The sequence below is a fragment of the Spermophilus citellus genome (genome assembly GCF_964194105.1).
Source record: "Spermophilus citellus genome assembly, chromosome: 10".
Classification (NCBI taxonomy): domain Eukaryota; kingdom Metazoa; phylum Chordata; class Mammalia; order Rodentia; family Sciuridae; genus Spermophilus; species Spermophilus citellus.
Window position 1 is genome coordinate 90,416,712 of NC_138197.1, and position 25,806 is coordinate 90,442,517.

The following is a 25,806-nucleotide window of genomic DNA, read 5'->3' on the forward strand; positions in this document are numbered from 1 at the left end:
ACTAACCAATTCATTCATCTTTATTTCTTCTGCTAGATAAATAACCATTGACTCAGACAAATGTTTATTCTGTTAGTCATTAATCAGGGAAGAAAAAATAATACATATGAATGAAAAAGAATATCATTAGATCAAATGACAATTAGGAAACACAAGATCTTCTGTGTCACATAATAAGCAGAGTGAACAGATCACAATGAGTAAAGCCACGTATATAGTACCTAGCAAACTTAGGTATCCCAGATTTTCCTTTGGCATGCCCAGGGCAACAAGGACTTCTGCAAATACTGTCCTTAGAAAATTACTTATCTCTTTTTACAAGATTTATTTCTGAATCCTTGTCATCTTATCTTCCCAAATCTCTCAGGGATCTGTAAGCCTTTTTTTACAAACTCAACTATTAACAAACCCAGTTTCAACAGCATTATCATGTAGACATGGTTCTTACACTGTTGAACATTACACCTTCCTCTTTGCTACAAAAGCCTATATCTGGGGTGAGAAACCCAAGTTGATCCAAGCATAAAATATGCCTTCCCCACAAGAAGGAAAACATTTTAAATGAAGAGTCTTAGAAAAGTTAAAGTAGTTAAAAACAGCATGTCCATTCTATTTCTCAACTCCAAGGCAACCACTTTGTTGTAGCTCTCCACAACAATAACAGACTCTATTTCTCAGAGAGGAGAGAGGAAATTGCCCACCTTTCAGAACTGTAGAAACTCATCCAGGACACTACAATATCATTTAGCAAATTACTTTCAGTTAAGACCTAAATGAAAGTTCATGTGCATTCTACATTTTAGCACCATTCTCTATTAATAAGATAATGATAAGAATAACAACACTGAGGTATCCTGTTCTGAATTTTATAAATTCATAAACATTTATAAAGTGCTCCTCATGACAGTTTCATTTTCAAATCATTTTTTATTTCATTCAAAAAAGCCAAATTTACAGTTATTTCAAGGCTGTCACTATCTAACCATTATCTTTGATAAATTGTGGTAGCTTGGTGGCTTGGTTTAAAAATGTTATAGTATATTTGGCATGCTCAGAAGGGAAGACATGATGATTATTTCCCATTAGTGTATCGGAATCTACATGAAGTGTAATCGAGATTAGAATGATTTAAAGGCTATTGGTACCAGAAGATGATTCTCAAACTTACTCTTCTATCATAGAGAAAAGCACTTGTGCTAAGAAAATAGCCTATTTTATCTCCCTAAGTGAAAGTTGAGGCATATTGATGAGACAGAATGGCTAAAAATGCTAAAAATATATGCTGCTCACATAAGGCCTGATGGAGGGCAAAAGTTGTAAAAACTGGCAATTCCTCTACTATGGATTCACCAAAAATATTAAATAAAAAAGAAAGAATCAACTGAGATGATGAGAGAGAGCAGATTTGAGATATGGAGAAATAAATGAGGAACTGAGTAAATGACATAATTATCTTCAATCTTTCTTTTTAAATATCAATCACAGCAGCCTTTTCAGAGACATTTTATTTAAATAGAATAGGTGAGTCCATGAAACACATGTACCTTGTACTAAAATTGGCCTGCAAGGAAAGAGAAAAATTCTAATTTGAAGTGCAGATTAAACATAATTAAGATTTCTCAGGCTTAGCCAGTCACAGTGGCTCATGCCTGTGATCCCAGTGTCTCAGCAGGCTGAGGCAGAAGAATCATGAGTTCAAAGCCAGCCTCAGGAACTAATGAGGCTCTGCCTCAAAATAAATAATATAAAAGGCCTGGAGATGTGACTCAGTAGTCAAGCACCACTGGGTTCAATCCTTGGTACCAAAAAAAAAAAAAAAGAAATTCCCCCAGACTTATCTAGTTGTCTGTATGAAGGGGCTCAGTTAGTTCAGCTTGTCCTTAACTAATGAGTACCAATTGGAAGTATAATGTTAGGTATCTTACCACAGTCATTAGGTATGACAAAAAAGTTGAAAGTGTTGTCTTTAGAACTCCTTTCACCATAAACACCTGAGATATGAAGATATAGTTTCCTAGACCCTGACTTAGAATTAGTATAGCATAATATAATACATGTAGCCTAAGAAACTGAATTTATAATAGAATTGTTCTCATACTCTAACTCTGAAGTTTGTGGAGCACTGAGCTAGTGTCTGGAATAAGTTTGTCTTTTCTATCCTCAAATGCTACCTCTGTCACCTCCTTCAACATTATAAATATGCTGAAGTAAACATTTTGGAAATGTTAAGAATAAGATACCTATTAAATATCATCACGGAGATGTTGATCTAGAAGTTAGATAAATAAGTTTGTAGTTTATGATGACATAAAAAGAGAATGAGGAAAAAGAATGAAAGGAATGAAGAGGGACTGAAATAGGGAGGGAGAGGAACAGGGAGAGAGAAAGAGAAAGAGAGGGAAAGACTAAGACTTGTGAGTTATCAACTGCAGAGAAAATTTAAAGCCAAGGGGCTGCTGAAAGAGAAAAGGACATAGGACAGAGTACTGCAGAATTTCAATAGAGTAAGGGATGGGATGAAAAGGAGACTGTAAAGATAACTGAGTAAGAAATGGTAGTAAAGAAGAGGAAAACCAGAAAAGATTGGTTTATGGAAGCTTAAAAAAGAAAAGTTTTAGAATTTAGGTATTATAGAGTCTTAGAAAAAACAAACAGTCACTTTCATAGCAACGTCTCTAGAAACTAGAATAAAAATGGAACTTCTGTGTGTTTCTGTGGAAGACAAGTTCCATTAAAGACACATTCATAAAATGAAAATAATTAAAAGCACTCTCAGAGACTATTGCTATGAGAGACAGTCAGAAGATGGAAGAAGATTTTCACTCAAGAAAGAATACAAAGAGTAAAAACAAGAGGACTTTAAAAGAAATTGATTTCAAATGTCCAGAGAGATAAACGAAGAAAATAAGAATGAGGAACCTAAGGAAAGTAAAATAGGTATGTTTTAATCCAAGTGGAAATTATAGAAATGAAAATATACTTTTCATTCATATTTCTTGGGGAATCTCAAAGTACAACTTAAACAGTAGACCAGATACCACTGAACGGTGAATTCGTAAATTAGAATTTTTTAGGTACTCATTTAGAAAGGAGTGTTTAGAAATTAAAAGATGAAAATATAAAAAGAAGGCAAGAGATTGTGGTAGATTGATTTACAGGATGGCACTCTGTGATCCACAATTACTGGTATTCACACTATTTTAATCCCTTCCTTTTAAGAATAGGCTTGATCTTGCAACCAACAGATATGGCCAAGGTGATGGAATAATATTTCTGTGATTAAGTTTAAAAATATATACTTTTTGTGCTGTTAGAAGACTCTCTTGATAATGCAAGTTGCCATGTTGAAGGGGTTCACATGAAGGAGGAGGCCTCTGTCCAAAAGCCAGTGAAGGCCTTAGTTCAACAACTCTTTTGTAACTAGATCTGCCAATGATCACATAAATAAACTCAGCGGCAAATCTTTTCCAGTGGTGTCTTCCTCTCAATCCCTGTCCTGGCCAAGACCTTAACTGAAGTTTTGTGGGACATTTTGAAGCAGAAGACCTAATAGAGCCATGCTCATATATATAATTCACAGAAACATAGATAATAAATTTGTGATCTGTATTTCTGGGTAGTTTGTCATGTAGCAACAAGACAGTGAGGCAGAGATTGAGAGATATTGAGGATAATATGAGAAATTCCAAAATACGTTTAATAACACTTAAAAGATAAAACATTAGAGAAATGAGACATTTTATAAGATATAATGAGGATCATGACAAGATAAAATTTATATTTCTGAAAGATTACCATGAGTATCCAAGAAAACAGATTGGAAGGAAACAATAAAGGCATCAACTTGGGTGATAGGATAATAGTCAAGACCTGATAGCAATAGAGGTATGGAAAAGAGATGAGTTCTAGAATTATTAAGATATGGAATTGATCCTCCCTCCACCAAAACACAAACAAAATCAATTGCGTGATTGAGTTTATGTTGTGGGAAAGAACTGGGAGTGGAGATTTAAGAGTAACTCTAAGCTGGTGCAGTGGCACATGTCTGTAATCCCAGTGGCTCAGGAGCCTGAGACAGAAGGATCACAAGTTCAATATGAAGAGAAAAACAAGTGGGCTTTAAAAGAACTTGATTTCAAATGTCCAGAGAGATAAAGGAAGAAAATAAGAATGAGGAACCTAAGGAAAATAAAATAGATATGTTTAATCCAAGTGCCTCAGCAACTTAGCGAGGCACTAAATAACTCAGTGAGACTCTGTCTCTAAATAAAATACAAAATAGGGCTGGGGATGTGGCTCAGTAATTGAGTGCTCCTGAGTTCAATTCCTGGTACCCCCCCCCCTCCCGAGAGAGAGAGAGAGAGAGAGAGAGAGAGAGAGAGAGAGAGAGAGAGAGAGAGAGAGAGAGAGAGAGAGAGAGAGAACCTCTATTTCTATTGGGCAAAGAAATATATGAAGGTACCTTTCATTTAGGTATAGAACTGTGAGTTAGTGGTACTTACACTACAGAGAAGCAGAAATGTCTGAAGAACAATTATAATTATGTGTAACTCAGGAGAAAGCTCTGGACTAAAAATACATACTTCGAAACCATAAGCATATAGATGGAAAAATGAATGTGTGATTGCCTAGGGAGACTTGATGAGTGAGAAGAACCAAGAGTATAATTGAGATCCAGAGAAGCCCATATTTAAGGAACAATCATAGGAAGAGGATGAAGAACCAGAGATTGTGGAAGTACTGAAGGCACGGGAAGAATATAATAAGGAGTCTAATCAGCAGCATCCAGTGTTACGGAGAATCTGAGAGCTCAAGCAAAATGACCATAAACATTGACCTAAAATTCATGAATGGATAGTTGAACCTTAGTGAGACTTGGCAACCTAGTGAGGTACTGTTTCAAAATAATAATAATAATAATCATCATCATCATCATCAGCAGCAGCAGCAGGGGAGGTGGCTCAGTGGTAGGCATCCCTGGGTTCAATCCCTAGTACCAAAAATAAAGAGTCATGGAAGAGTCTATGTTTAATGGAGCAAACACACTTGGCCTGCTTACAATGAACAGAACTAAAAAAAACTTGGACAAAAATGCATAAAACAGCCATTTGAGGACCTGGGAAAGGAAAATAGTACCAAGGGGGAACTAGAGGTTGAGGAGGGACAGAATACAAAGTTTCACAGCACCAGCAGGAAATTTTCCATCTTAATGTCCCCATCTACCTCTGGTATTCTCTAGAAAACTCATAGTAGACACCAGGGTACAGACAAAGAAAACTTCAGAAGAAATGTTCTATCTCTAGAAAAACCATTCCAAAAAAAAAAAAAAAGGGTATTCATGAGACTAAGAGATTACATCAATCTTTCCCATCTTCCAGCTCTTTTCTCCATTCTCCATGCTCCACCTCAATTAAGAGGCTCCTCACAGAGTCATTCCTTGCTGAAAGATGAAAGGGCAGAGAGCATGGGGGTGGGGCGCAAACTTACTTACAAACATACTCTTGAGATAGCCAAACCACTCCTGAGATAATGGCATCAATCCATCCAGGAGGGTAAAAGCCTTCGTGACATCTTAAAGGCCCTGTCTCTCAACACTGTTCATTGGGGTTTAAGTTTCCAACACAGGAATCTTGGGGGACACATTCAAACCATAGTAGAGGCTAATATCCAGAATATATAAGGAACTTTTGCAACTCAATAGCAAGAAAACAACCTGATTAAAACATGGGCAAAACACCTAAATGGACATTTTTGTAAAGAAGGCATATAGGTACATGAGAACACACTCCACATCACTAATCATTAGAGGAATGCAAATTAAACCTATAATATTACTTTACACCTAAAAGCCACAAGAGAAAGGAGTCAGATTACATATAGGGGAAAACCAATTAGGATAATGACAGATTTTCCACACAGACCCTGAAAGCTAGAAGAGCCTGAGACAACATATATCAAGCTCTGAAAGATAATAGGTGCCGACCAAGAATATTGTATCCAGTAAAATTAAGCTTTAGATTTGAAGATGAAATAAAAACCTTCCACAATAAACAAAAGTTAAAAGAATTTATAGCTAGAAAACCGGCACTACAAAACATCCTTGGAAAAATATTTAATGAAGAGGAAATGAAAAACAATAATGAAAATCAGCAGAGGGAGGTATTATACTAAAACAACAACAACAAAAACAAAAACTAATCAAAGAGGAAAACCAAGTCAAGTTAAATAACAAAAATAAACAAATATGGCTGGAAATACAAACCATGTCTCAATAGTAACCCTAAATGTTAATGGCTTAAATTTACCAATCAAAAGACATAGGCTAGCAGATTGGATTAAAAAAATATGCTGCCAACAATATGCTGCCTCCAGGAGATTCATAGGAATTGATAGGAAAAAACATACACAGTCTGAAAGTGAAAGGTTGGGAAAAATCATACCACTTACATGGACTGTGGAAGTAAGCAGGGGTTTCCATATTCATATAAAAAAAGTAGGCTTTAAGACAAAGTTAATCAAAAGGGATAAATATGGATATTACATACTGCTCAAGGGAACCATACAAGATATAACAATCATAAATATATATGCCCCAAACAATGGTGCAGCTCTATTCATCAAAAAAAATAAAAACAACTCTTCTCAAGTTCTGGAATGTCTGTTATAAAAAAAGATGATAGATAGCAAGTGTTGGTGAGGGTGTTAAAAGAGGAAACACTTGTGCATTGTTGGAGAGAATGTAATTATTATAGCTATAAGGTGAAACAGGATGGAGTTTCCTCAGAAAAACAAAATATAGAACAATCATGTGATTCAGCAAACCCATGCCTGAGAATATATCCAAAGTATTTGAAATCAGTATGTTGAAGCGATATCTTCAGTTTCAGATAGATAGGACTATTTGAAAGTTTCAGATATATAGGAATGAGTTTTGAGATCTATTGCCTATCAGGGTGTTATTCTTAATAATAATGTGTATTTCAGAATAACTCAGAGAGTACATTTCAAATCAACAGAAAAAATGATAAGTAAGGAGATGGATAGGTAAATTAGTTTTAGTTAATCATCCACATTGTACAGATTTATCAAAACATAACATTGCACATCATAAATGTATGTAATTATGGTCTGTCAATTAAATGTATATAATTTGTCAAATAAATGTATATAATTATGATTTGTCCCATCTAAAAATTAAAAAAATAAATCCAGAGAAATTATTACCATTTGATGTTTTTATAAATATGGAAAAGCAATAGTGAAATTATAGTTTTTTCAAAAATATATTTAAACAAAAATTTATATTGAAAATATTTGATGTATATATACAACAAAACCAACATTCACCTAAAATTCACATATACAAACATAACTCAAAAGAGATCATAGATCCAGAAGTATAATGAACAACCTAAAAGAAAATTCAGACAATTCTATTATCTAAGGTTAGGCAAAGAGTTCTTAGATCTGACACCAAGTTCACAATATACATAAGAAAATAATTGATAAATTAGGCAGCATTAAAGTAAAAATTTAAAAAATTGCTCTGGGAATGACACTGTTAAGAAAGTAAAAAGTCTGGCTTTAAGGTGGGAGAAAAATAATTGCAAATTATATATCCCACAAAGGACTGGTAACCAGGATATATATATAAAACTCAAAGTCAGCAAACAAACCAGTTTAAAAATGTGCTAATGACTTCTAGAGAGATACTTCTAGAGAATACATGGATGGCAAAAAAGCAAATGAAAATATGTCCAACCTTAGTAGTGGTTGGGGAAATATATTAAAACCATGACACGGATTTCATTTTAGTTAACTCAAATGAAAAGTACTAACAATACTCAGTACTGGAAATGATCTGGAACAAATGAGGTCTCAAACCTTACCTGTGGGAATGCAAAATAGCAAAGATACTCTAGAAAATAGTTTGATGATTTCTTAAGTTAAACACATTTTTACCATATGACCCAGCAAACCCATTTCTGCATACTGACCCTATAGAAATAAAACTTTCACTCACACAAAAGTCTGCAAAAATTTTTTATAGCAATTCTCTTCATAATTTCTCCCAAATAGGAATAATCCAAATTCCCTTCTAGGGGTTAATGGGTAAATAAACTATAATACATTTATCCTATGGAGTAAGATCCCTTATCCAAGAGACTTGGATGAATCTGAAAAACATTAGGCTGATTGAAAGGAGACAGTTTCCAAAACTAACTGTATTTTCCATTTATATATCATTCTCAAAAAGATTTTTTAAAAACTAGTAATAAAAGGCCAATGGTTATTAGAGTTTAGGGTCTGGGGAAGGAGAGAGAGAGCATAAAGAAATTTTGGGGAGTGCTGGAACTATTGTGTATCTTTACTGGGTGGTGGTTGCAAGAGTCTATATGTGTGTTAAAATTCCTGGAACTATCCACCAAAAAAGTCCATAGTTAATATTAAGTTTTGTAAGCTGCCCTTTTTTTGCTCAAAACTATATCAAAATAATCTTTTCTCCTCACTCAATATAAGTTTTTATCACTGAGAAAATCACTGATGAAATTATAGACAATAGCTTCAGTATGTGGGGAGGGAGAAAAGCTAGATTTAATTGGATTGAGGAATGAGAGATTAAAAAAAAACAAGTGGACAAATCTTTTAAGTTTGGATGTAATAAGAGAGTAACAATATTATCAGGAATAAGGGGTTTAGGGACTTGACTTTGTTTTTGTTTTGTTTCAAGATAGGAGAAATTTTAGGATACTTAATCTCTAAGGTAAAGGAGCCAGTCCAGGAGGGATTATTAAAGATATAGAAACAGGTGGAATAAGCAGTAGTTTAAGCTTTCTGGAAGACAGGAGGAGATACACTCCAAAGCAGAGAGATGAGTTTTGGATTGGAGTAAGATATTTCTTTCATTGTAAAGTGTGTCAGGGATAGAGGAGAGTAGGGATGTTAATAAATTTGGTGGTGGAAGTTACCTTCTGATGGTTTCTAGTTTGTAGAGAAGGGGATGAAGTTATCTTACAAGAAAGGGGAGGAAGTGGAGATTTCAGAAGGATAGAGAGGAATTGAAAGTGTTCTTGGAAAGCATGAGGAAGTGAATTTAAGATGTGTGGTAGGACTCCTTATCTGACTGAGTGTTCAGTAACAGTTTTCCCAATCTGTGAAGGACAGAGTGTCTCTCACAGATTGAGAGTAAGTGGCTCCTCAAAGATAACTCATCTGCATTTAAACTAAGAGAACTTTTTAATCATAGGAGCAACATTTACATGAGAATAACCAGTGAATTTTTATGGTCATAAAATTATACAACTGAAACTTTATTCTGGATATGACTCTAATAACCTCTCTGAAGAGATATTTAAGAAAGAAAAAAATACATGTATGAAATTACACTGTTAAGTACATTATGATTCATTATTTCAAATTCAATGGTGGTTATTTCTAGAAGCACAAGGTAGAATGGCCTTATATACACCCTCTCAGCATAAGTCCTTGCACTGCAGGCTTTAAATCAATGTCACTTGACTATAAAAGGAACAAAAGCATCAATCAGTGGTGTCTAAAGATTTTTGAAAAAGTGAGCATTCAAAAGAAGTCAATTTTGTTGTTTGATGATCTTTTTTAAAGCATTGCTAACACTCTCTTTTCCAGAAAGGAGAGAGAAATGGAAAATATTGGAGGCTTCCCTTGAGAATTTCTGCATAAGAAATGGCTCCAGTTTTATCTGTAAATATCTTTCAGGAAGATTAAAAACAATGAGTACCAATGAAAGCTTTATGTGGGGAAAAATACTTATTGATAGTATTTAGAAAGGACAAAACTTTTTTTTAATAAGAGAAAAAAATTAAGTGTTAAGGAACATAGATTCGAATTTAATACTCTCAATTCCCTTCTTCCCATCTGTGTGAACTTGTGCAGGTCTACTTATTCAAATGAATCTGAGTTTTCTCATCAAAAAATTAGTGTAAAATAAAAGCCTCAATCCAATTCGGCAGATTTTGCATGGTCTTGATTTTTTTATGGAGATAAATTTTTCCATAAATACAATTAAGAAGGGCCTTTTTAATGTTTTGAACAACCAATAATAAAAAAATTTAAAAAAACTCAAATGGGTTATTAAAAAAAAGGGGCTTTGAAAATCCCAGAAACAGGGATTTCCAGAGGTGATATCTTTTGATGTAAAAAGGCTAGTATTAAAACTATTTTCTACTTGTTCCTTAATTATATTCATAGTGGTAACCCAAGAGGTCACCAAAATACTAATCTCCAGTTAAAAATACACACAATAATAACACTGAAGCCTCCTGAAACCCTATAGTCTTCCCATAATATGGCAAGTCAAGGCTTATTAGGAAAACCTCCCAAAGCATAACACTTGCTTACTCCTAGTAACCTTAGTGGAAATTACACCAATGCTTTGAAAGACTACATTATGGCTATGTATATTTATAGAATCAGCTTAACAGAATTCAGTTTGCATGTCTTAGTTATATTCTAACAGCATATGTATATCTGTAATTGTAGGTGCACACATTTGTTTTATACCTTGACATCAAATAAACAAATTAATGAAAGTATTCATCCTTACACCAGCTATTTTGTCATAAGGATTAAACAATAAAGCAGGGTGTCTATAAGATGATAAGATTGCATTTATCAAAATTATAAGCTCCCAAAGGCCCCCAAAGAGACTTGAATATATTCATAATTGAAAGAATACATCTTTCCAGGCCTGGTTTTCTTGAGATCCAGTCTACAGGCTCTGATCACTGTGCTGTGAAAACATAAGCTCACCAGGAAGTGCTATGGCATCCTTCCCATCCCTTCCCCTCCTGCTTGGCTGGTGTGCTCCCCCACCCCACCCCCACTCTCTCTTTCCTTTTTTTCCTCTTCTTTATGGGTACTGGGGGTTGAACCCAGGGCCTTGTTCATGCTAGACAAGTGATCTACCACTGTGCTACATCCCCAGCCTTGTGATATTCATTAATACAAAACGCTCTACATATTTGACCAGTGATATGTCCAATATATCTATAGTAAAAAATAAAGAAGCCAGCAGCAAAATAATTAGTCTATGTTCATAGAGCCAATTATATTATCCTATATTTTTTTTGGAGAGGATCTGAAACCTATAAGAATAAGGAATTGTTTTAATTAAGGTACCTTGTAAAAAAATTTTTTTTGCATGTTCTTTGATACAATTAAATACTCCTTCATATTTCCTCAAAAATTCCATTGGAAGAAGCAGTTTCTACTCCCACTCCCAGCCCAGGGAAAACACTCTGGATGGCCCTTATTTCCTGTTATCTCATCCAATAAAAGTTGATCTGTACAGTTAAAAATTCTATTTGGGAATCATGGAATTGACAAGCACTTCAGGGACAATCCATTGTGTGTTATGTGCTAAAATGGCAATGGAAGGGTTTTATGTTCCCTGATTTTTGCCCAGTTTTAATGAAGTTATTTTTCATTTGATAAATATCTATTACAGAGTGGGACATAATGCAATTAGAGCAGCATCCTTTGGGACAATGTGACTAGACATAAGTCATGAAGAAGGAATGGCCTCGGAGTCTGATAGCAGAAGTGGGATGTATGTCAGCACAGAGAGAAGTAGTCAGAAGCCCACCCACAATCCCTCTATTTTGGAAGAACTAAATCCAAAGGTGCTTGGAGGACAGGAATGAAGACACCTGTGTGCTAAATTCTATATAGTTGCTAAAAGAGGGCCTTAATCAAGAATACAGATATGCCCTCTGGGGAAATGCAGAAGTATAGAAAGCTCATATGGCCAGAAAGCTAAAAAATTGAAACTTAACGGAAATCATAGAAATTGTCCTGAGTAATGAAGTAGTATACTTGGAAAGTCTAATTTTTATATACTATTCATTATGTAAATAGCTAAAATATAATTAGTTGTAAATAGTTATATAGAAGAGATCTCCAGATTCTTGGAAAGTTGGCTCCAATTTCATGACCAAGTATCTGTTTTAAAAGTAATTCTCATAGCAAAATAAGAATTATGTTAAACACAACTAGACACTAGAATATATACAAAATTAAAATATTGTCATAACAATGATTCTACAGAGAAATCAATGCCTATACATTAGGACGGAATGAGGAAGGGAGTTCATGGTGACCTCTTGAGGTGCCACTCCTGCTCTCTTTTTTTATGAGATTGGAGGGGCACTTGGTAGACTTTTCAGGCCAACACTTCTTTTATACCCTGCCCTGATCTCTTCATCTACTATTTGAAATTAATGACACTAGGCTCAGGCACTGCTATCTAATGATTCTTTTGAAAACTGGAAGTTTAATGGGGAATGGGCAAATAATTAACAGCTATTTTTATGTGGAGTTGATCAGTGTAGTTGAGAAGAGATCTCTCCCACAATGGGAAGCAGAAGTTATATGCTTAATAGGGATTGAAGAGGAAAGAGTTAGATTCAGAGACAGAATCTGAGAACACAGCTATGGAGGGAAAACTTGAAGACATTATGAGCAGGAAGGAATACTGCCAGCATTGAGAGCTGATGCTGTAGGGTGAGGGATGGGGGACCAGAGTACCTTTGTTTCAGGCACAGGGTAGACCTGAGCATTGGCTATATACCCACCAGCGATTCACAGCAGACTCAGGAATGTCACATTCCCAGGTTTCATGTACGGGAACTCTCTGACTTCATGAAGTGCAAATCCTTCCCTGTCACATATATACCCAAGATACATGGACAATATCTTTAGACTGGAATATGCTGACCAGGATAGCACAGAGTTATCAAGGCATACATAGGCATGGAGGATCAATTTCCAGATCCTCAGCTTTCTCATATATTTTTCTCTAGAATGAATCTGCTTAATGATGAACCTATCATGTTTGTTCTTCTCCTTAAGAAAAGTGTCACTTTATGAAATAAAGGAATACCTCTCACTCAATATGAACCATCTCTTCCTGTCAGGGAGTAAGAACCCCTCAAAGCCCCCAATCAAAGGGACAAAGCAAAGTGGGAAGGTAAGCAAAGTCTCTTTCAATCAGGCTCCCTCCACACAAATCTGTGGTAGGTTTTCCATTTTCAGAAATACGCATTTCTCTAAGAGTGAAGCTCAGCATCAGAAGTGGGGTATACCCTGTTCTGTTGGATGTTGAAACTTCAGATGGTCTGTGGAATGGGTGGCAGGAGTGATGTTGCTGCTTGTCCTCATATCCTGTCATAGCACTGAGACTGACAGATACTTTGCCAGAAGTGCCACCCCCATTGCAGTGCTTCTGGTAGAGAAAGGATGGTTTTCTTTGCCATACTTCAGGTTTTTTTATTCAATGGTTTTCTTTTTTTTTTTTTTTAGATATACATGACAGTAGGGTGAATTTTGACATATTATACATACATGGAGTGCAACTAATTCCAATTAGGAGTCTATTCTTTCTCTCTTCCCTTCATTCCCCTTTGTCTAATGCAAATGAACTCCTATTCTACACTTCCCTACCCTCACTTGTTGTGGGTTAGCATGAACATATCAGAGAGAACATTTGGCCTTTTTTGGGACTGGCTTATTTCACTTAGCATGATATTCTCCAGTTCCATTCATTTATGAGCAAATGCCATAATTTCATTCTTCTTTATGGCTGAGTTATATTCCATTGTGTGTATGTATATACATATAGCACTTTTTAAAAATTTGTGCAAGAGTTGTGCAACCACTCCTATAATCAATTTTAGAGCATTTTCATTTTCATCTCTCAAAAAAGAAATTTCACGACCACTAGCAGTCATTCTCCATTTCCTCTCCCCCACTCCCTACAACCCAGTCCCAGGCAATAATTTATATACTTTATGTCTCTGTATACTTTTCCATTCTGGACTTTTTAAAAAACCCTTCTATATACTGTAATTATATATCCTTTCACCAGCATCTCCTCCCTTCCGCTTCCCTGTGATTCCCTCAGCCTCTAGTAACCACCAGTCTACTATCTGCTTCTGTGAGATCTTTTTTTCTTTTGATTACACATATAAATGAGATCAAGCAGTTTGTACACTTAAGTTTTGAGAGGGACATTTAGACCCTTCAACACAAGCTTGTTAATTATGAGCATTTTAAAATTTATAAGACAAAACTTCTATTAATATTTTTTACATGGAAGCACATCAATTTGATTTTCATGGTAGGCATCTTCACAAAAGAAGGCTTTAGAATGATTTTTAAAATAGCCCAATATCCAAGTGTACTTTTGTGTATATGGTTCTTTGCACCTGCACATTTTTTTTCTTTCCTTTTATTTCTCATTATTTTCTTTTTCACATTTGAGAGCTGAAATATGGGACCAATGGAAGTTTTCACATGCATTAGCAAGAGAAGTCTTACAGCTACCAGTTATTGAATATATTCAGTGTTCCAGGATTCATGCTGTGGGGCCTTATGCATTAGCTTTTTTAAATCCTCATACCACCTGGTGAGGTAGTTACTAAAGTGTTAAAACTATTTTACAGAGAAAAAAAGGGAGGCACAAAGAATTTAAATAGAAAATGGCAGATGATGGGATTCAAACCCAGGTAGACAGATTTTAGAGCCTAAGTGTTTTTTTATTGTGCTACATGTGTTAAGGTCTATTTTTGCAGTTTTGGAAGAATGATCGTGTCATTTCAAAACATACTTCCTATCCTAAAGGGTGAGATGATTACTTATAAGAAAATCTGGGATATCATAGGGATTTAGGAAATATTCCTTTGTTTTCCCCTTCCTTTCTTATAAAGAAATGTATTTGTCTCTTTCCTATGAAATCTAATGTTTACCTTGAGGGGAGATACTGTGTGTGTGTGTGTATATATATATACACACACACACATACATACATACATATATATTTAATGTATGCTCAAATTTAGAAGTTGTGAACAGCATTATAAAAATTTATAATTAAAGCACTCTTAATCTTAGGCATTTCTAATCAGAGGAAAGAAAACTCTCAAAAGTAACTAGAGGACATCTGATGAGAAACCCTGATGCTTTGAAAATAAAGAGGTACCCAAGGATTTCAAGAGCCATGCCTAAGGAGACCAGGCTCATGACCAACCATGAGTAGCATGGTAGGGTGCTTTTTAACTATCATGGAATGTTCAGAGGCACTGAAATCGTTGCCTGTGTCCTTGGACTTGTATAGAGAAGTAAAAGACTACGGTAATGTTTCCACAATTGAATTCTGAGTTTTCTGGTGAACTTCAGGTCTCCAAGTGAGCCAGACTGGATCTGTAGATAATCCAGACCCATGAGATAAAATCAGCAGAGAGAAGAGATCTGGAAGATCGGGTGTGGCTAAGTAGCCTAGGTGCTAGGTAAGCATTTGAGTCTGTCTTTGGCCATCCCATATATATGTTCTTCCCATCTCTAATCTTTCCTACTATTCCTTTACAATCAAACAGACATTCCAGTGTCTATAGAAACATTGGCAGCCTTCCACTTGGACCTGGAGCCCAGTGGTCTAGAAATTCCATGGGCTATGAATGATAAACAGGAGAGTGTCTGTTGGTCAGTAGAGAAAAAAAGATTGCCAGAGCAGTAGACAACAGAGGGGAGGCCCGTACAGCTATTAGCAGAAGTCATGGCCACCTGCCTGAACTTATCACCCTTTGTGGATCCCCCTAGAAGTACCAATTAGGGAAATGGTGTCTAGCACAAATATGGGCTTACATAATAAATAAGGAAACTCAATAGGAACTAGATATTTCTGATTTGTGGTTTTAATATACCACAAATATGTACATGCTACATATTGTAGTTCATCATCAGGAAAACCCAGGAGAAATGTGTAATCAGAATTCATTTAAATAGGGGCTTGCTGAAAACATAATGTTGGGACCAATGGTTAGATGGAACTTTAGGTAAGGCATTGAGAGAAATATCTGGGGGATAGGTAGATGTTTTAGAGCTTCACAAGCCACTACAAACCTGCACATGTAGCCAGGCGCAGGCCTACAGCAGATGAAAACTATGCAGATAAGGCCCAATTAAGAACAGCTGGAATCCAGGATCTATCATATGTGCAGCTCAAACACAAAAAGAATGAGAAAGTACTCCAAGATACCAGTTAACCATTTATCACCCAACATCTCTCCCACATTATCTAACACTTATGTGGTATTTATTAGGACAGGGCAAGTTTGCATTCATTATCCCATTTACCTCTTAACTACTGAAGTATTCAACTAAAGGTTATCTAAAAATATGGTATTTGCCACTTATTTCAATGTTCTTCTTACTTCTCTGTTTAAACTATTTCATTTTCTTCCAGGGACAACTGGAAAAAAAAAGGAAAGAAGGACTTATTTTAAATCAAGAAGGCAAAATAAGTTGCTAAAAATTGAAAACCATGCCTTTATATTAATGGATCAGTGGTCTTTCAATCTGACTCAACACAATATTAGATTTGGCATTCTCCATACTGAGCATCTTTCCCAAGTAGGTAAAAGTCACCTGGTGGTGAGAGCTGATTCTGCACTTATGCATATTAATTAATTTTCTCTATAGTCTTCATCAAGAATTGGATCATTACTATGGTGAAACAGCCATAAAGTCTTGTTGTTTAGGTCAGTGAATCATTATGAGTGGCTTTTAGTTTGTGCTCATTAAATACTCTGTCCCAAAGAACCAGTAGTTTTGGGCTGCTTAGGCCATTCTTCTAATTTAAATCAGAAAATGGACATTGCTTTAAATCTGAACTAGGAGAGAAAAGTCATGTTCCCACTGAACTTGGCATTTGCTTCAGTGCAACTAAACATATTGATCTAAGCTGTTGCTTAATGCAAACAATTAGTTTTGCTTTGTTGTTGGTTCATGCAGCTGCATTTTAAATGGATATCATCATCTTAATACATTGAAATCAAATGAGATTTGTTATGAAGAAAATCTAGCTAGTTATTATGAGTAAAAATGTTTACAATATAAATCTGCTAATTGTCTTTTTTTGCAAAAATCATTGCAATTATAGACACTTATAGTCACATTATATAGTATATAAGCATTAGGAAATTTGATCTTAAAATAATAATTTACCACTAAATCTTTCTTTTTTACAACTATTAAAATCCTTTATGTTGGGAAACATAAATGGCACTCTAAGTGTGTCAGTGTTTCTGAGTGCTTTGAAGATCTTTCAAAATCTTCTTCTAAAGGGAAAACTGGCTTTCTCTGTCTTTTGAATTTGACTTCAAAAATCAGCTTTTCAAAGATTTAATAATAAACTTACCATGAAATATAACAGCAATGTTATAGTTAATATGATGGCAATGGATGAGTTTTTGATCTGTGATCTCATTTTCTTGGAAGAAATGGCATCTTATAATTCATAAAGCAATCTCTACTCTTCAGGTATAATTATATTCCCCACAAGAAAAATATGGGGGATCCAAAAACTTCATGGTTCTAGAAATACAGTTTACAGATAAAATGAGAGAAAGCAAAAGTGTACAATCATCCAAATACTCAGACATTTTTTGTGATCATTTGAGTTTTGTTTAAGGGAACAAAAGACAGTTGGATTATTTTGGGTCTTGATTTATTAAAGCCAGTGGCTCACTCCCTCCTGATTTTGAAGATGAAATGGCTCATACATATCAAGATAGATGATAATCAATCAGTAATCAGGATTAGTCCTAGTTTATTGCTTAATGTGCAACTTTTATGCTATGTTGCTTATTAATGCCTTGATCTCTTTAAAACAAACAAAAATTAACCAAATTCCCATTGTAAAATCGTTCTAGAAAGTTATAGAAGAGCATCTATTCATCTAGGATGAGTTAAACACATAACTACACCACAAATAGCCCCATGCTCATGGAACACAATCTTATAATGTATGTTCAAATGAAAGCTTTCCTGTCCCATCTTCATTGCTTTATAATGAATAAATGTAAATTGGATTGAGGGTGAAGTAGTAAAGTCAATGTTGCTCTTTATACTCATGGAGATGTAATCCATAATTTAATTTATTCATAGTTTATTTTTACAAATATATCATGAATGTATTTATTTATTCATGAATAAATTGATGTTATTGATGGCATACTAGCTAACAGAGACAGTACTAATGAATAGGAGTGCAGACATAAAGTTACAATTCTGATATTGTTCTAAAAAAACCCCAAACCATAAATATACAGGTTAAGTACATTGATAGTGGATTATATCTGGCTTAAAAGAAAACTACTGGAAAGTTTCTTAATTGAGATGGGTATCTTAGAAGGATTCTCAAAGTAGGGAAGGCCTGATTAAGATTTGAAGCTGGTGTAAGAGTTATATAGCAAAAGAAGCAGAGTGTGATATTTAAGATAAATGAAACAGTACTAAAAAGGATACAAGACATGGCAAATAAAAAATATTTAGTATTAGGACTGGGATTGTAGCTCATGGTAAAGTGCTTGCCTAGCATGTGTGAGACACTGGGTTCAATCCTCAGTACCACATATAAATAAATAAGTGAAATACAGGTATTGTATCCATCTGTAACTAAAAAAAAATTTAAAAAATTGGTATTAAACAATAGTAGTGTATAATGGAGGACATGAGGAGAGGAATAAGAATGGAATTAGAAAGGCCTGATTAGGAAAGACTTTGTCACACTAATGTCTTTGGAATTTATTTTAAGGGAAAGAAAAAGGGCATAGCTGTATTAAAAAAAATTATGAAGAGAGAATATGATTGGCTATATTTTTAGAGTTTTACCTCAGGAATTATTATGAAAGATGGGTTTGACAGGAGGTTATTATAAGATACTATAGGAGAAATAAATACCTGTCCTAAGGCAGCGACATGGATGTAGAGAGTAGAGAAGGCTTGATGAGAAATAAGATCTTGGTGACCTTTGGGATGAAAGTAGCAGAGGAAGGGTTTAGAGTGAGTTTTTAGTTTCAGACTAAAATTATGGGGGTATTCTGGGGTTATTCACAACAACAGGGAAGATAAAATTAAGAGCATCTGTGGTGTAAATGTGCTGAGTATGAACAGTTGGATATAAGATTCTTCTGGAATATCCAGTGATTCCTAGATAACTAAATATGTGACTGAAGTTCAGGAGAGAAATCTTAGAAGGAAGTATGGGTTTTGGAATCTTTGATATGCAGATCTGATTATTATTATCCAGGGAGATTATATATATAGGAAACAACAACAAAAGGAATCTCTAGAAAGTGCCAACCTTTAAATAATATTCAGAGAAACACCTAAAATTACAAACTGAGAAATAGCGGGAGCGATAATAGGGAAGCAAAGAAGTAAGTAGTAACTATCCAAAGGAATCAAGTGAATTTTCAAAATTTGTAAAGAGATCAAATCAGAAAAATGCTGTAAATATTCATTACTCTTGAAATACTCATTTTCAACAACAGGATGATAGAATGAGGACTGGACTTAGTAGAGAAATAGAAAATAAACAAAGAGGAGAGGAGAAATATGGATAATGTACCCCATAATTCTTACCAGGTGCTAGGCAGGGGGTGTTATCCAATATAACAAATAGACTCAAAGGTACTAGAAAGATGTAATCTCTAATATACATTTTCCTATGATTCTCAAGTGCCAAAGAAGCAGACAGGTTTGTCCCAGTGACTTAGACTTTCTGTTTGCAAATTAGCTGTACGAATCCTTTCACAGCACCATAGCTACTATGACAGATCCTATGCCATGAGTTGATCAGTAGTTTTGATCTCATGAAAGTCCATCCTTGTTGTCCTTCAGTTAACAATGGTAGCAATCTACCAGAGATGTTATGTCCTCTGAGCAAGTGAGACTCCTATGGAGTACCATGAATTTTGGACAAATGAATTCTATTCAAGTCCATTCTGGCTGAGTTGACTAAGAGCATTTTGCATGGATGCCAAGAAGAAATTAAATGCAAAATGGAGAGACCAGAAATAGCACTGTATTGTTTATTTTTTTCAACATATTCATTTAGTCTTCAATAGGTTTATGCCGGGCACTGCCCCAGGTACTAGGCAAGGCAAGATCTCTAATAGATACAGCAAAAAATAAAATAGACAAAAAAATTGTGCCCTCAAACTTATATTTTCATGCAGAAAGAGAAAAACACAATAATAAAAACAGATAAGTAAAACATGTTGTAAGTTAAGTGGCAAAAGACCTCTGGGAAAAAGTTAAGCAGGGAAGGAGAACCACAGTTCCTTTTGTGCATGTGTGTGGCAGGGGAGATGGAATATGAAATAGAAGAACAACTGAGGGCCCCACTAAAAAGAGAACACTTGAATAAAGACCTAAAATTGTTAAGGAAAAGCCAAGAAGATAATTGAAGATTGTGTTTCAGTCAAAAGAAAGAAAGAAAGAAAGAAAGAAAGAAAGAAAGAAAGAAAGAAAGAAAGAAAGAAAGAAAGAAAGAAAGAAAGAAAAACATATGAGATGGGTGAGTGCCTAGTACCCTCTGGGAATAGAAAACAAAAGGCCAATATGGTTGGAGAGAAATAAACCAGGAAAGTCATGTGAGATGACTATCCAAAAGGCAATGGCCATATAGAATCTAGCAGATCTTTGGCCATTGTAAGTACTGTTGGAAGTGACTTTTGTACAGAAAAACTGATTATGGAGTTCTAAGAGACATCTTAAAATGAACTCTATTTTAAAGTCCATTCTGGAATTGGCTAAGTAGACTAGGAGTGTTTTGCAGAGACTAGTTGAACTGAATCCAACTAGTTACATTCCAATCTTTCTTTTGAGTGTGGTGCTTCAGTTCCTGGATTCTCTTAGCCCCACCATAGAATCTCTCCTTCCCGTGGCTACAGAAAGTCACTGAATATTTCTCTTAGATGAAGAGACAGCTCCAAGAGACACACTCAGGTCGACTTTGTTCCATTCAGATAAGACGATGGTAACGAAATTGGGAAATGTGAAATAATCTTTCCCATGCTTAAGGAAAAAGTAATGGTTAAAATCAGTTTCTTGATTTTCTTACCAAAACATTCACTAAGAAAAAGTAAGTTTTCACAAGAGAAATTTTAAGATATCCCAAGAAATTCACTCCTTTGACACTACCCTGTCAGTCATACTCTCTCCTCAAAAAAAAAAAAAAAAAAAAAAAAAAAAAAAAAAGAGAGAGAGAGAGAGAGAGAGAAGAAACACTGAAGAACATAAGCTATCTGTGGATCTTCATTGAAATTATTTCTCTACCATCCCTATTATTGAGGTAACTTAGTTGCCTTCTTGCATATTCCTGATGTGGTCTTTTTAACTGGAGTTTATATATCACAGTGGTTCTCAGAAGCAGTAAAAGATAAGGAAAGTCAAGTAAAAAGGATTTGACCCCTATCAACTCAATGGTGGCATCACCTATTAGAATTAGTGCATTATTTTATACAGTATACACTCACAGGTCTGAGACCCTGGGTTTTCTTTCTGACTATGCAGTCAACTGGTACTTTACTATTCTGGATCTTAGCTTTCTCACCTGTAAAACAAGTAAATGGACATTAACCATAACTTGCTTGTTAAAGAGATCTATGAAAATACAGAGGCCAGATTCTCTAGGGAGCTCCACTCTCAGCAATTCCTTAGGGTTATCTTCACAGCAATGTCAATTATACAACATTGTAACCCAGTCCTTTATATTCCCATAGATATTGCAACCAGATCACAGTACTTCTTCCTACTGAGTCAGAATCAAGATCAGAATTCTTTTACTTCCCCCTTCACAGTGTCACACACACTGTAACTAAATAATTAGAACTCAAGTTAAAAAGAATTTGTTGCCTTATCATTTGGGGCATGGCTCTATCAGAGGAAATAGTCCCTAATAGAGCTTAAAAAGAACACTTACATCCTGCCAGCCATTTTCCCCCCATTCCTAAAACATTCTAAAATGTCATCAGTTCTGCCAGAGTAAAATAATTGCTAGTAACCTGGGCATAACCAGAATGAATCAATTAGATTTTTAGTCAAAAGGCCTGAATGTATGGAATTCATTTCCATTCTTTATGAAGTTCACCCCATCCTGAGATAACAGGAAATAGACATTCAACAAGTAGAAAGTCAGTGACTCTTTAATCTTTGTAGTCTTACCCACTAATTTTCTTATTACCTAAATCTACGGGGGGTTAGATCAACAAATCTGTGGGGTTTTTTTTTGAGTTCTGATGAAACGTCCTAACAATGATATTAGATAACTGTGATGAATTTTAATCTGATGACAGCTTGTGACCCACAAATCACTGTTTAAAATTAAAATGCATCCAAAATGAAACTGGCAAGTAACTGCAATATTAAACTTGCAATCTGCTGTGCTAAAACACCTATCTAAAGCACAATAATAAATATGAATACAATTAATTTCTATACAGCATATTGCAACTGATATCTTTTAAAAACAGCCCTTAATTACATTGCCTTATTAAATTCAAATTGGTCGAATAATCTTATTCTTTTAATCTTTCTTTTTCCAAATTAAGAAATCAAAATAGAGATTGGTTGACTTGGCTTTTGTAAAACACCCTTTGGCAGGGCTCCAAGTATAATCTAGGGCTACAGATTTCTAGGTTTCTCTTTTGATGAACAAAAGTTCTCTATTTCCTCACTCCAAATATTCATGTACAATAATTTGGAAATGTTTTCTACATGCATAATCTTGTTTTTAACTTGTAAGCTATAATAACTTCAAATATATTAAATGTAATTTTTAAAATTTGTTTATGTTAGCTTCAAAAATAACTGCACTGATAGTTTTGATCAGCTAATCATTACTAAACTTGATAAAAATTGAGACTCTTGTATCAGTGTTATTGTTAAGTAATTGTTTTCATCCCATATTTCAACATTAAAGAACTATATATGATAATATAGGCTTCATTACAGTTATTTGCAAATAATTTAATAATTAAGTCATAGTTTTTTTCTGATTTTCAAAAGATAAAAAACTTCACAATATAACATTGCAATTATAACAATTAACATGCATACTTAATTATAGCTTTAATGCTCCTATACATTACTTGTTCAAAAGATTCACAATACATTAAAATAGCTAGAATAAAAAAGTACTATATTTTGCTCCCATTACTGTATACATAGAAAAAATCCACTATTTTTAAGAGCTATAAAAAAGATTATAGTTTCACAGCCATTATATTTGGAACACAGTATACACTCAGTAAATGTTAGCTGGAGAAATGACTGAATATGTGTGATTGGATGTGAAACATACTCAGGGAAAATGACTAGTCTTTGGTTGCTACAGGACTATGGCATGGACAACTGCTGTCGCAGTAGGGTTCCTAAAATCTCTCTGCCATATTTTATTTTGGCTCATGTGTGTGTGTAAAAAATCATAAAGGATTCAATCCAACTAGTCTCTGCACTACACAGAGGTGGTATGTATTCAGAAAAAAAGGCATGCAGTGACATTGAATATAAAATTTCCATACTTCCTAAAGCTTGCTTCCATACTTGATATTGGTTATGATGTGTCATCTATTTATATTTGGGATCAGTCTCGCTGTCACTATTGGCTAGACCTCATCAAACCTGTCCCAGGGACAGTACCTTCCCCTGGGGTGGTAAGCTTTGAAACTGTGGTTGGGTTTTTATTGCCTGCCAGCGGACGCTGACCATGGTGCTGAAAGAGAAGAGAGGCTCCTATTTGAAACCTTTCCTTCCTCTTATTGGTTTAGAAAATTCGAGTGACAAGTGCAGGGGCCAAAGGAGGCTGGAGCAGCATCATTAATGTGAACCATGTATTTCGATCTTTGGGGCGGAGATGTGGTCCATCAGGTTAGAGCCAGTGCATCCCTGTGAGCGCTTGCTAAACCAAGAGACCTTATGCATGTAGCCTCTGCAGTAGAAAAGGTTACATCCAGCAGGATGCCTGGTCTCCCTCCGGAAAAATTGGCAGTCAACCCCATAGCCTAGAAGCAGAAGCAGGGAGTCTAGATGGAGAGAAGGGGAAAGGGAAGCAAATCTGTATTCATATTTTAAAATGTTCACTATTATTCCTATAAGGTAAAGAGACATTATGAGCCGATTTTGGCTTGAGTTTTCAGCTTCAGTCTGCCAACAGGTGTATTTCCTCGCCCCTTGCCTGTCAGAAACTGTCCTGCTTTGCCTTTCTAAGGCTGTCTTTGCAAGGCAAGCTTTTCCTAGAGTCCTTAAGCATGTGCAGTTTCCCATTTCATCCACAGCTCCAGCTCTACACCCGGAAACCCCTTACCTGCAGCGTGAAGATTAAGAAGCAGGCACAGCGCAGGGAAGCCAACTGCTCTCCGCATAGTGTTTGCATTGAGAGGTGGAGGAGAAACTCGGCCACGACCCCACTACGGGCAAAGTGCTATTATAAAGAGCCACCGCCAAGGGTCCTATGGTCTCCAGGATTTCTTCTCAGGGTCCTCGTCTGAGGTTTGCAGAGCGGTCTGTGGCGCCGACAGAAACAAGCACCAGCTTCACCTCCCGAAGAGATGGGGAGAGGAAGAAGAGTAGGAGGCGGCAGCTGAGGGGGACCAGAGCGGGCCGGGGGCGAGTCGCTCAGAGGCGCCGAACGTTTGGCCTGCTGGAAGCCCCGCAGCCGCGGCGGTGACAGTCGTGTGGACTCCCGCGCCAGCCCAGAGCAGGCAGCGCGGCAGCCAGTGCAGAGCTAGCAGCAGCCCAGACGCGCCGCGGCTACTGAGCATGCCCAGCGCCGGCCCTCACGCGCCACGGGAGTTTCAAATTGAAACTCCACGCCTCCGGGTCTTAGTGATGGCTGCGAGGGGGACAGTCCCCACCGCGAAGGGCCTCTTGAGGCAATAATTAGGGACCCAGATTCCATCAACTCCTGGAGTTGGAGTGAGATGGAGAGGGACTAGATGGGGGCATGGCCAGAGAGAGAACCAGAGGAGGGAGCCAAAGGAAGTGTCAAGCGTGCGACCCGCCCTACCCTATTCCTCTCCCAAATCTGGGTTTACATGTGGACTGAGCTTATCACTGAGAATATGTGTTTGCAGACTTACCAGCTTCCCAGGACTCAATTACAGGAATATAGGCAAGCCTAGTATTCTGGGCTGCTCAGGGAGGGGTTCCCGCAGCCAGTTGGCTTGATGTGAGCAGTAACTGTATTTGCTGGGGGTGCCTTTTTCTTACCGAAGAGCTAGCTATCCTGTTAGTTTATCTGTCCCTTCTCTCCAGTCCCATCCTTATATATATATTTTTTTATCTTGCTCTATACTCAAGTACAAAGTCTATAACCATAATGACAGAAAGAAGTGAGGCCATACTTTTAGGCTACTGTAATATATTGTTTTAATCGAAGCAAAAGAAGGCACCTTTTGATTTTTTGGAAATATTTATTTTTAGTCTCCGTTTTACTTTTTGAGGTGAAAGATAACAGAGCTATTTCCCGTAGGTGAGTTCCTCAGATTCAGTTCTGTGTCTTAGGCATAACATAAATGTTTTTACCTCCTCACCCCCCAAAAGTCTTTTGGGTGTGGAGATCATTGTTAGTCTAGTATTAATTAGTCTAGCCAGGAAGTCTCTCAACCAGACTCCTTTGCTGAAACCATCCCTGGACCACTGATTCTTCTTCTGTGTCTTCACCATACTGCAGCCTCTTCCCAAATTGCCTCCACTTTTGCATCACTTGGAGCTTATCAAGGCCTAACCCTGCTCTCACTTTTCCAGAAAGCCCTGGCTTAACTCTAGATTAGCGTGATCGTTCTATTTCACAGCACTTATTTAGCATTGTCAGGTGTTTTTCTTTCAGATAGTTCATTTATCTGCAGTATGCCTTGGTGTGTCTTACAACACAGCTGAAGGCTTTTGAAGAATGTCTGCATTTTGCATTAATATAAATTGAAT

General features: G+C 36.0%; 1 protein-coding gene across 1 annotated transcript in view; it reads right to left on the reverse strand.

The window, feature by feature from the left end:
- Positions 1-24,260, reverse strand: part of PTPRR (protein tyrosine phosphatase receptor type R) — a 252,601-nt gene extending 228,341 nt beyond the window's left edge. The window contains exon 1 of the mRNA XM_081311808.1: positions 24,188-24,260. Within this exon, the coding sequence (XP_081167934.1) occupies positions 24,188-24,245 (58 nt within the window). The 5' untranslated portion in view covers positions 24,246-24,260. The remainder of the gene's footprint in view (positions 1-24,187) is intronic.
- Between the last annotated feature and the right edge of the window lie 1,546 nt (positions 24,261-25,806).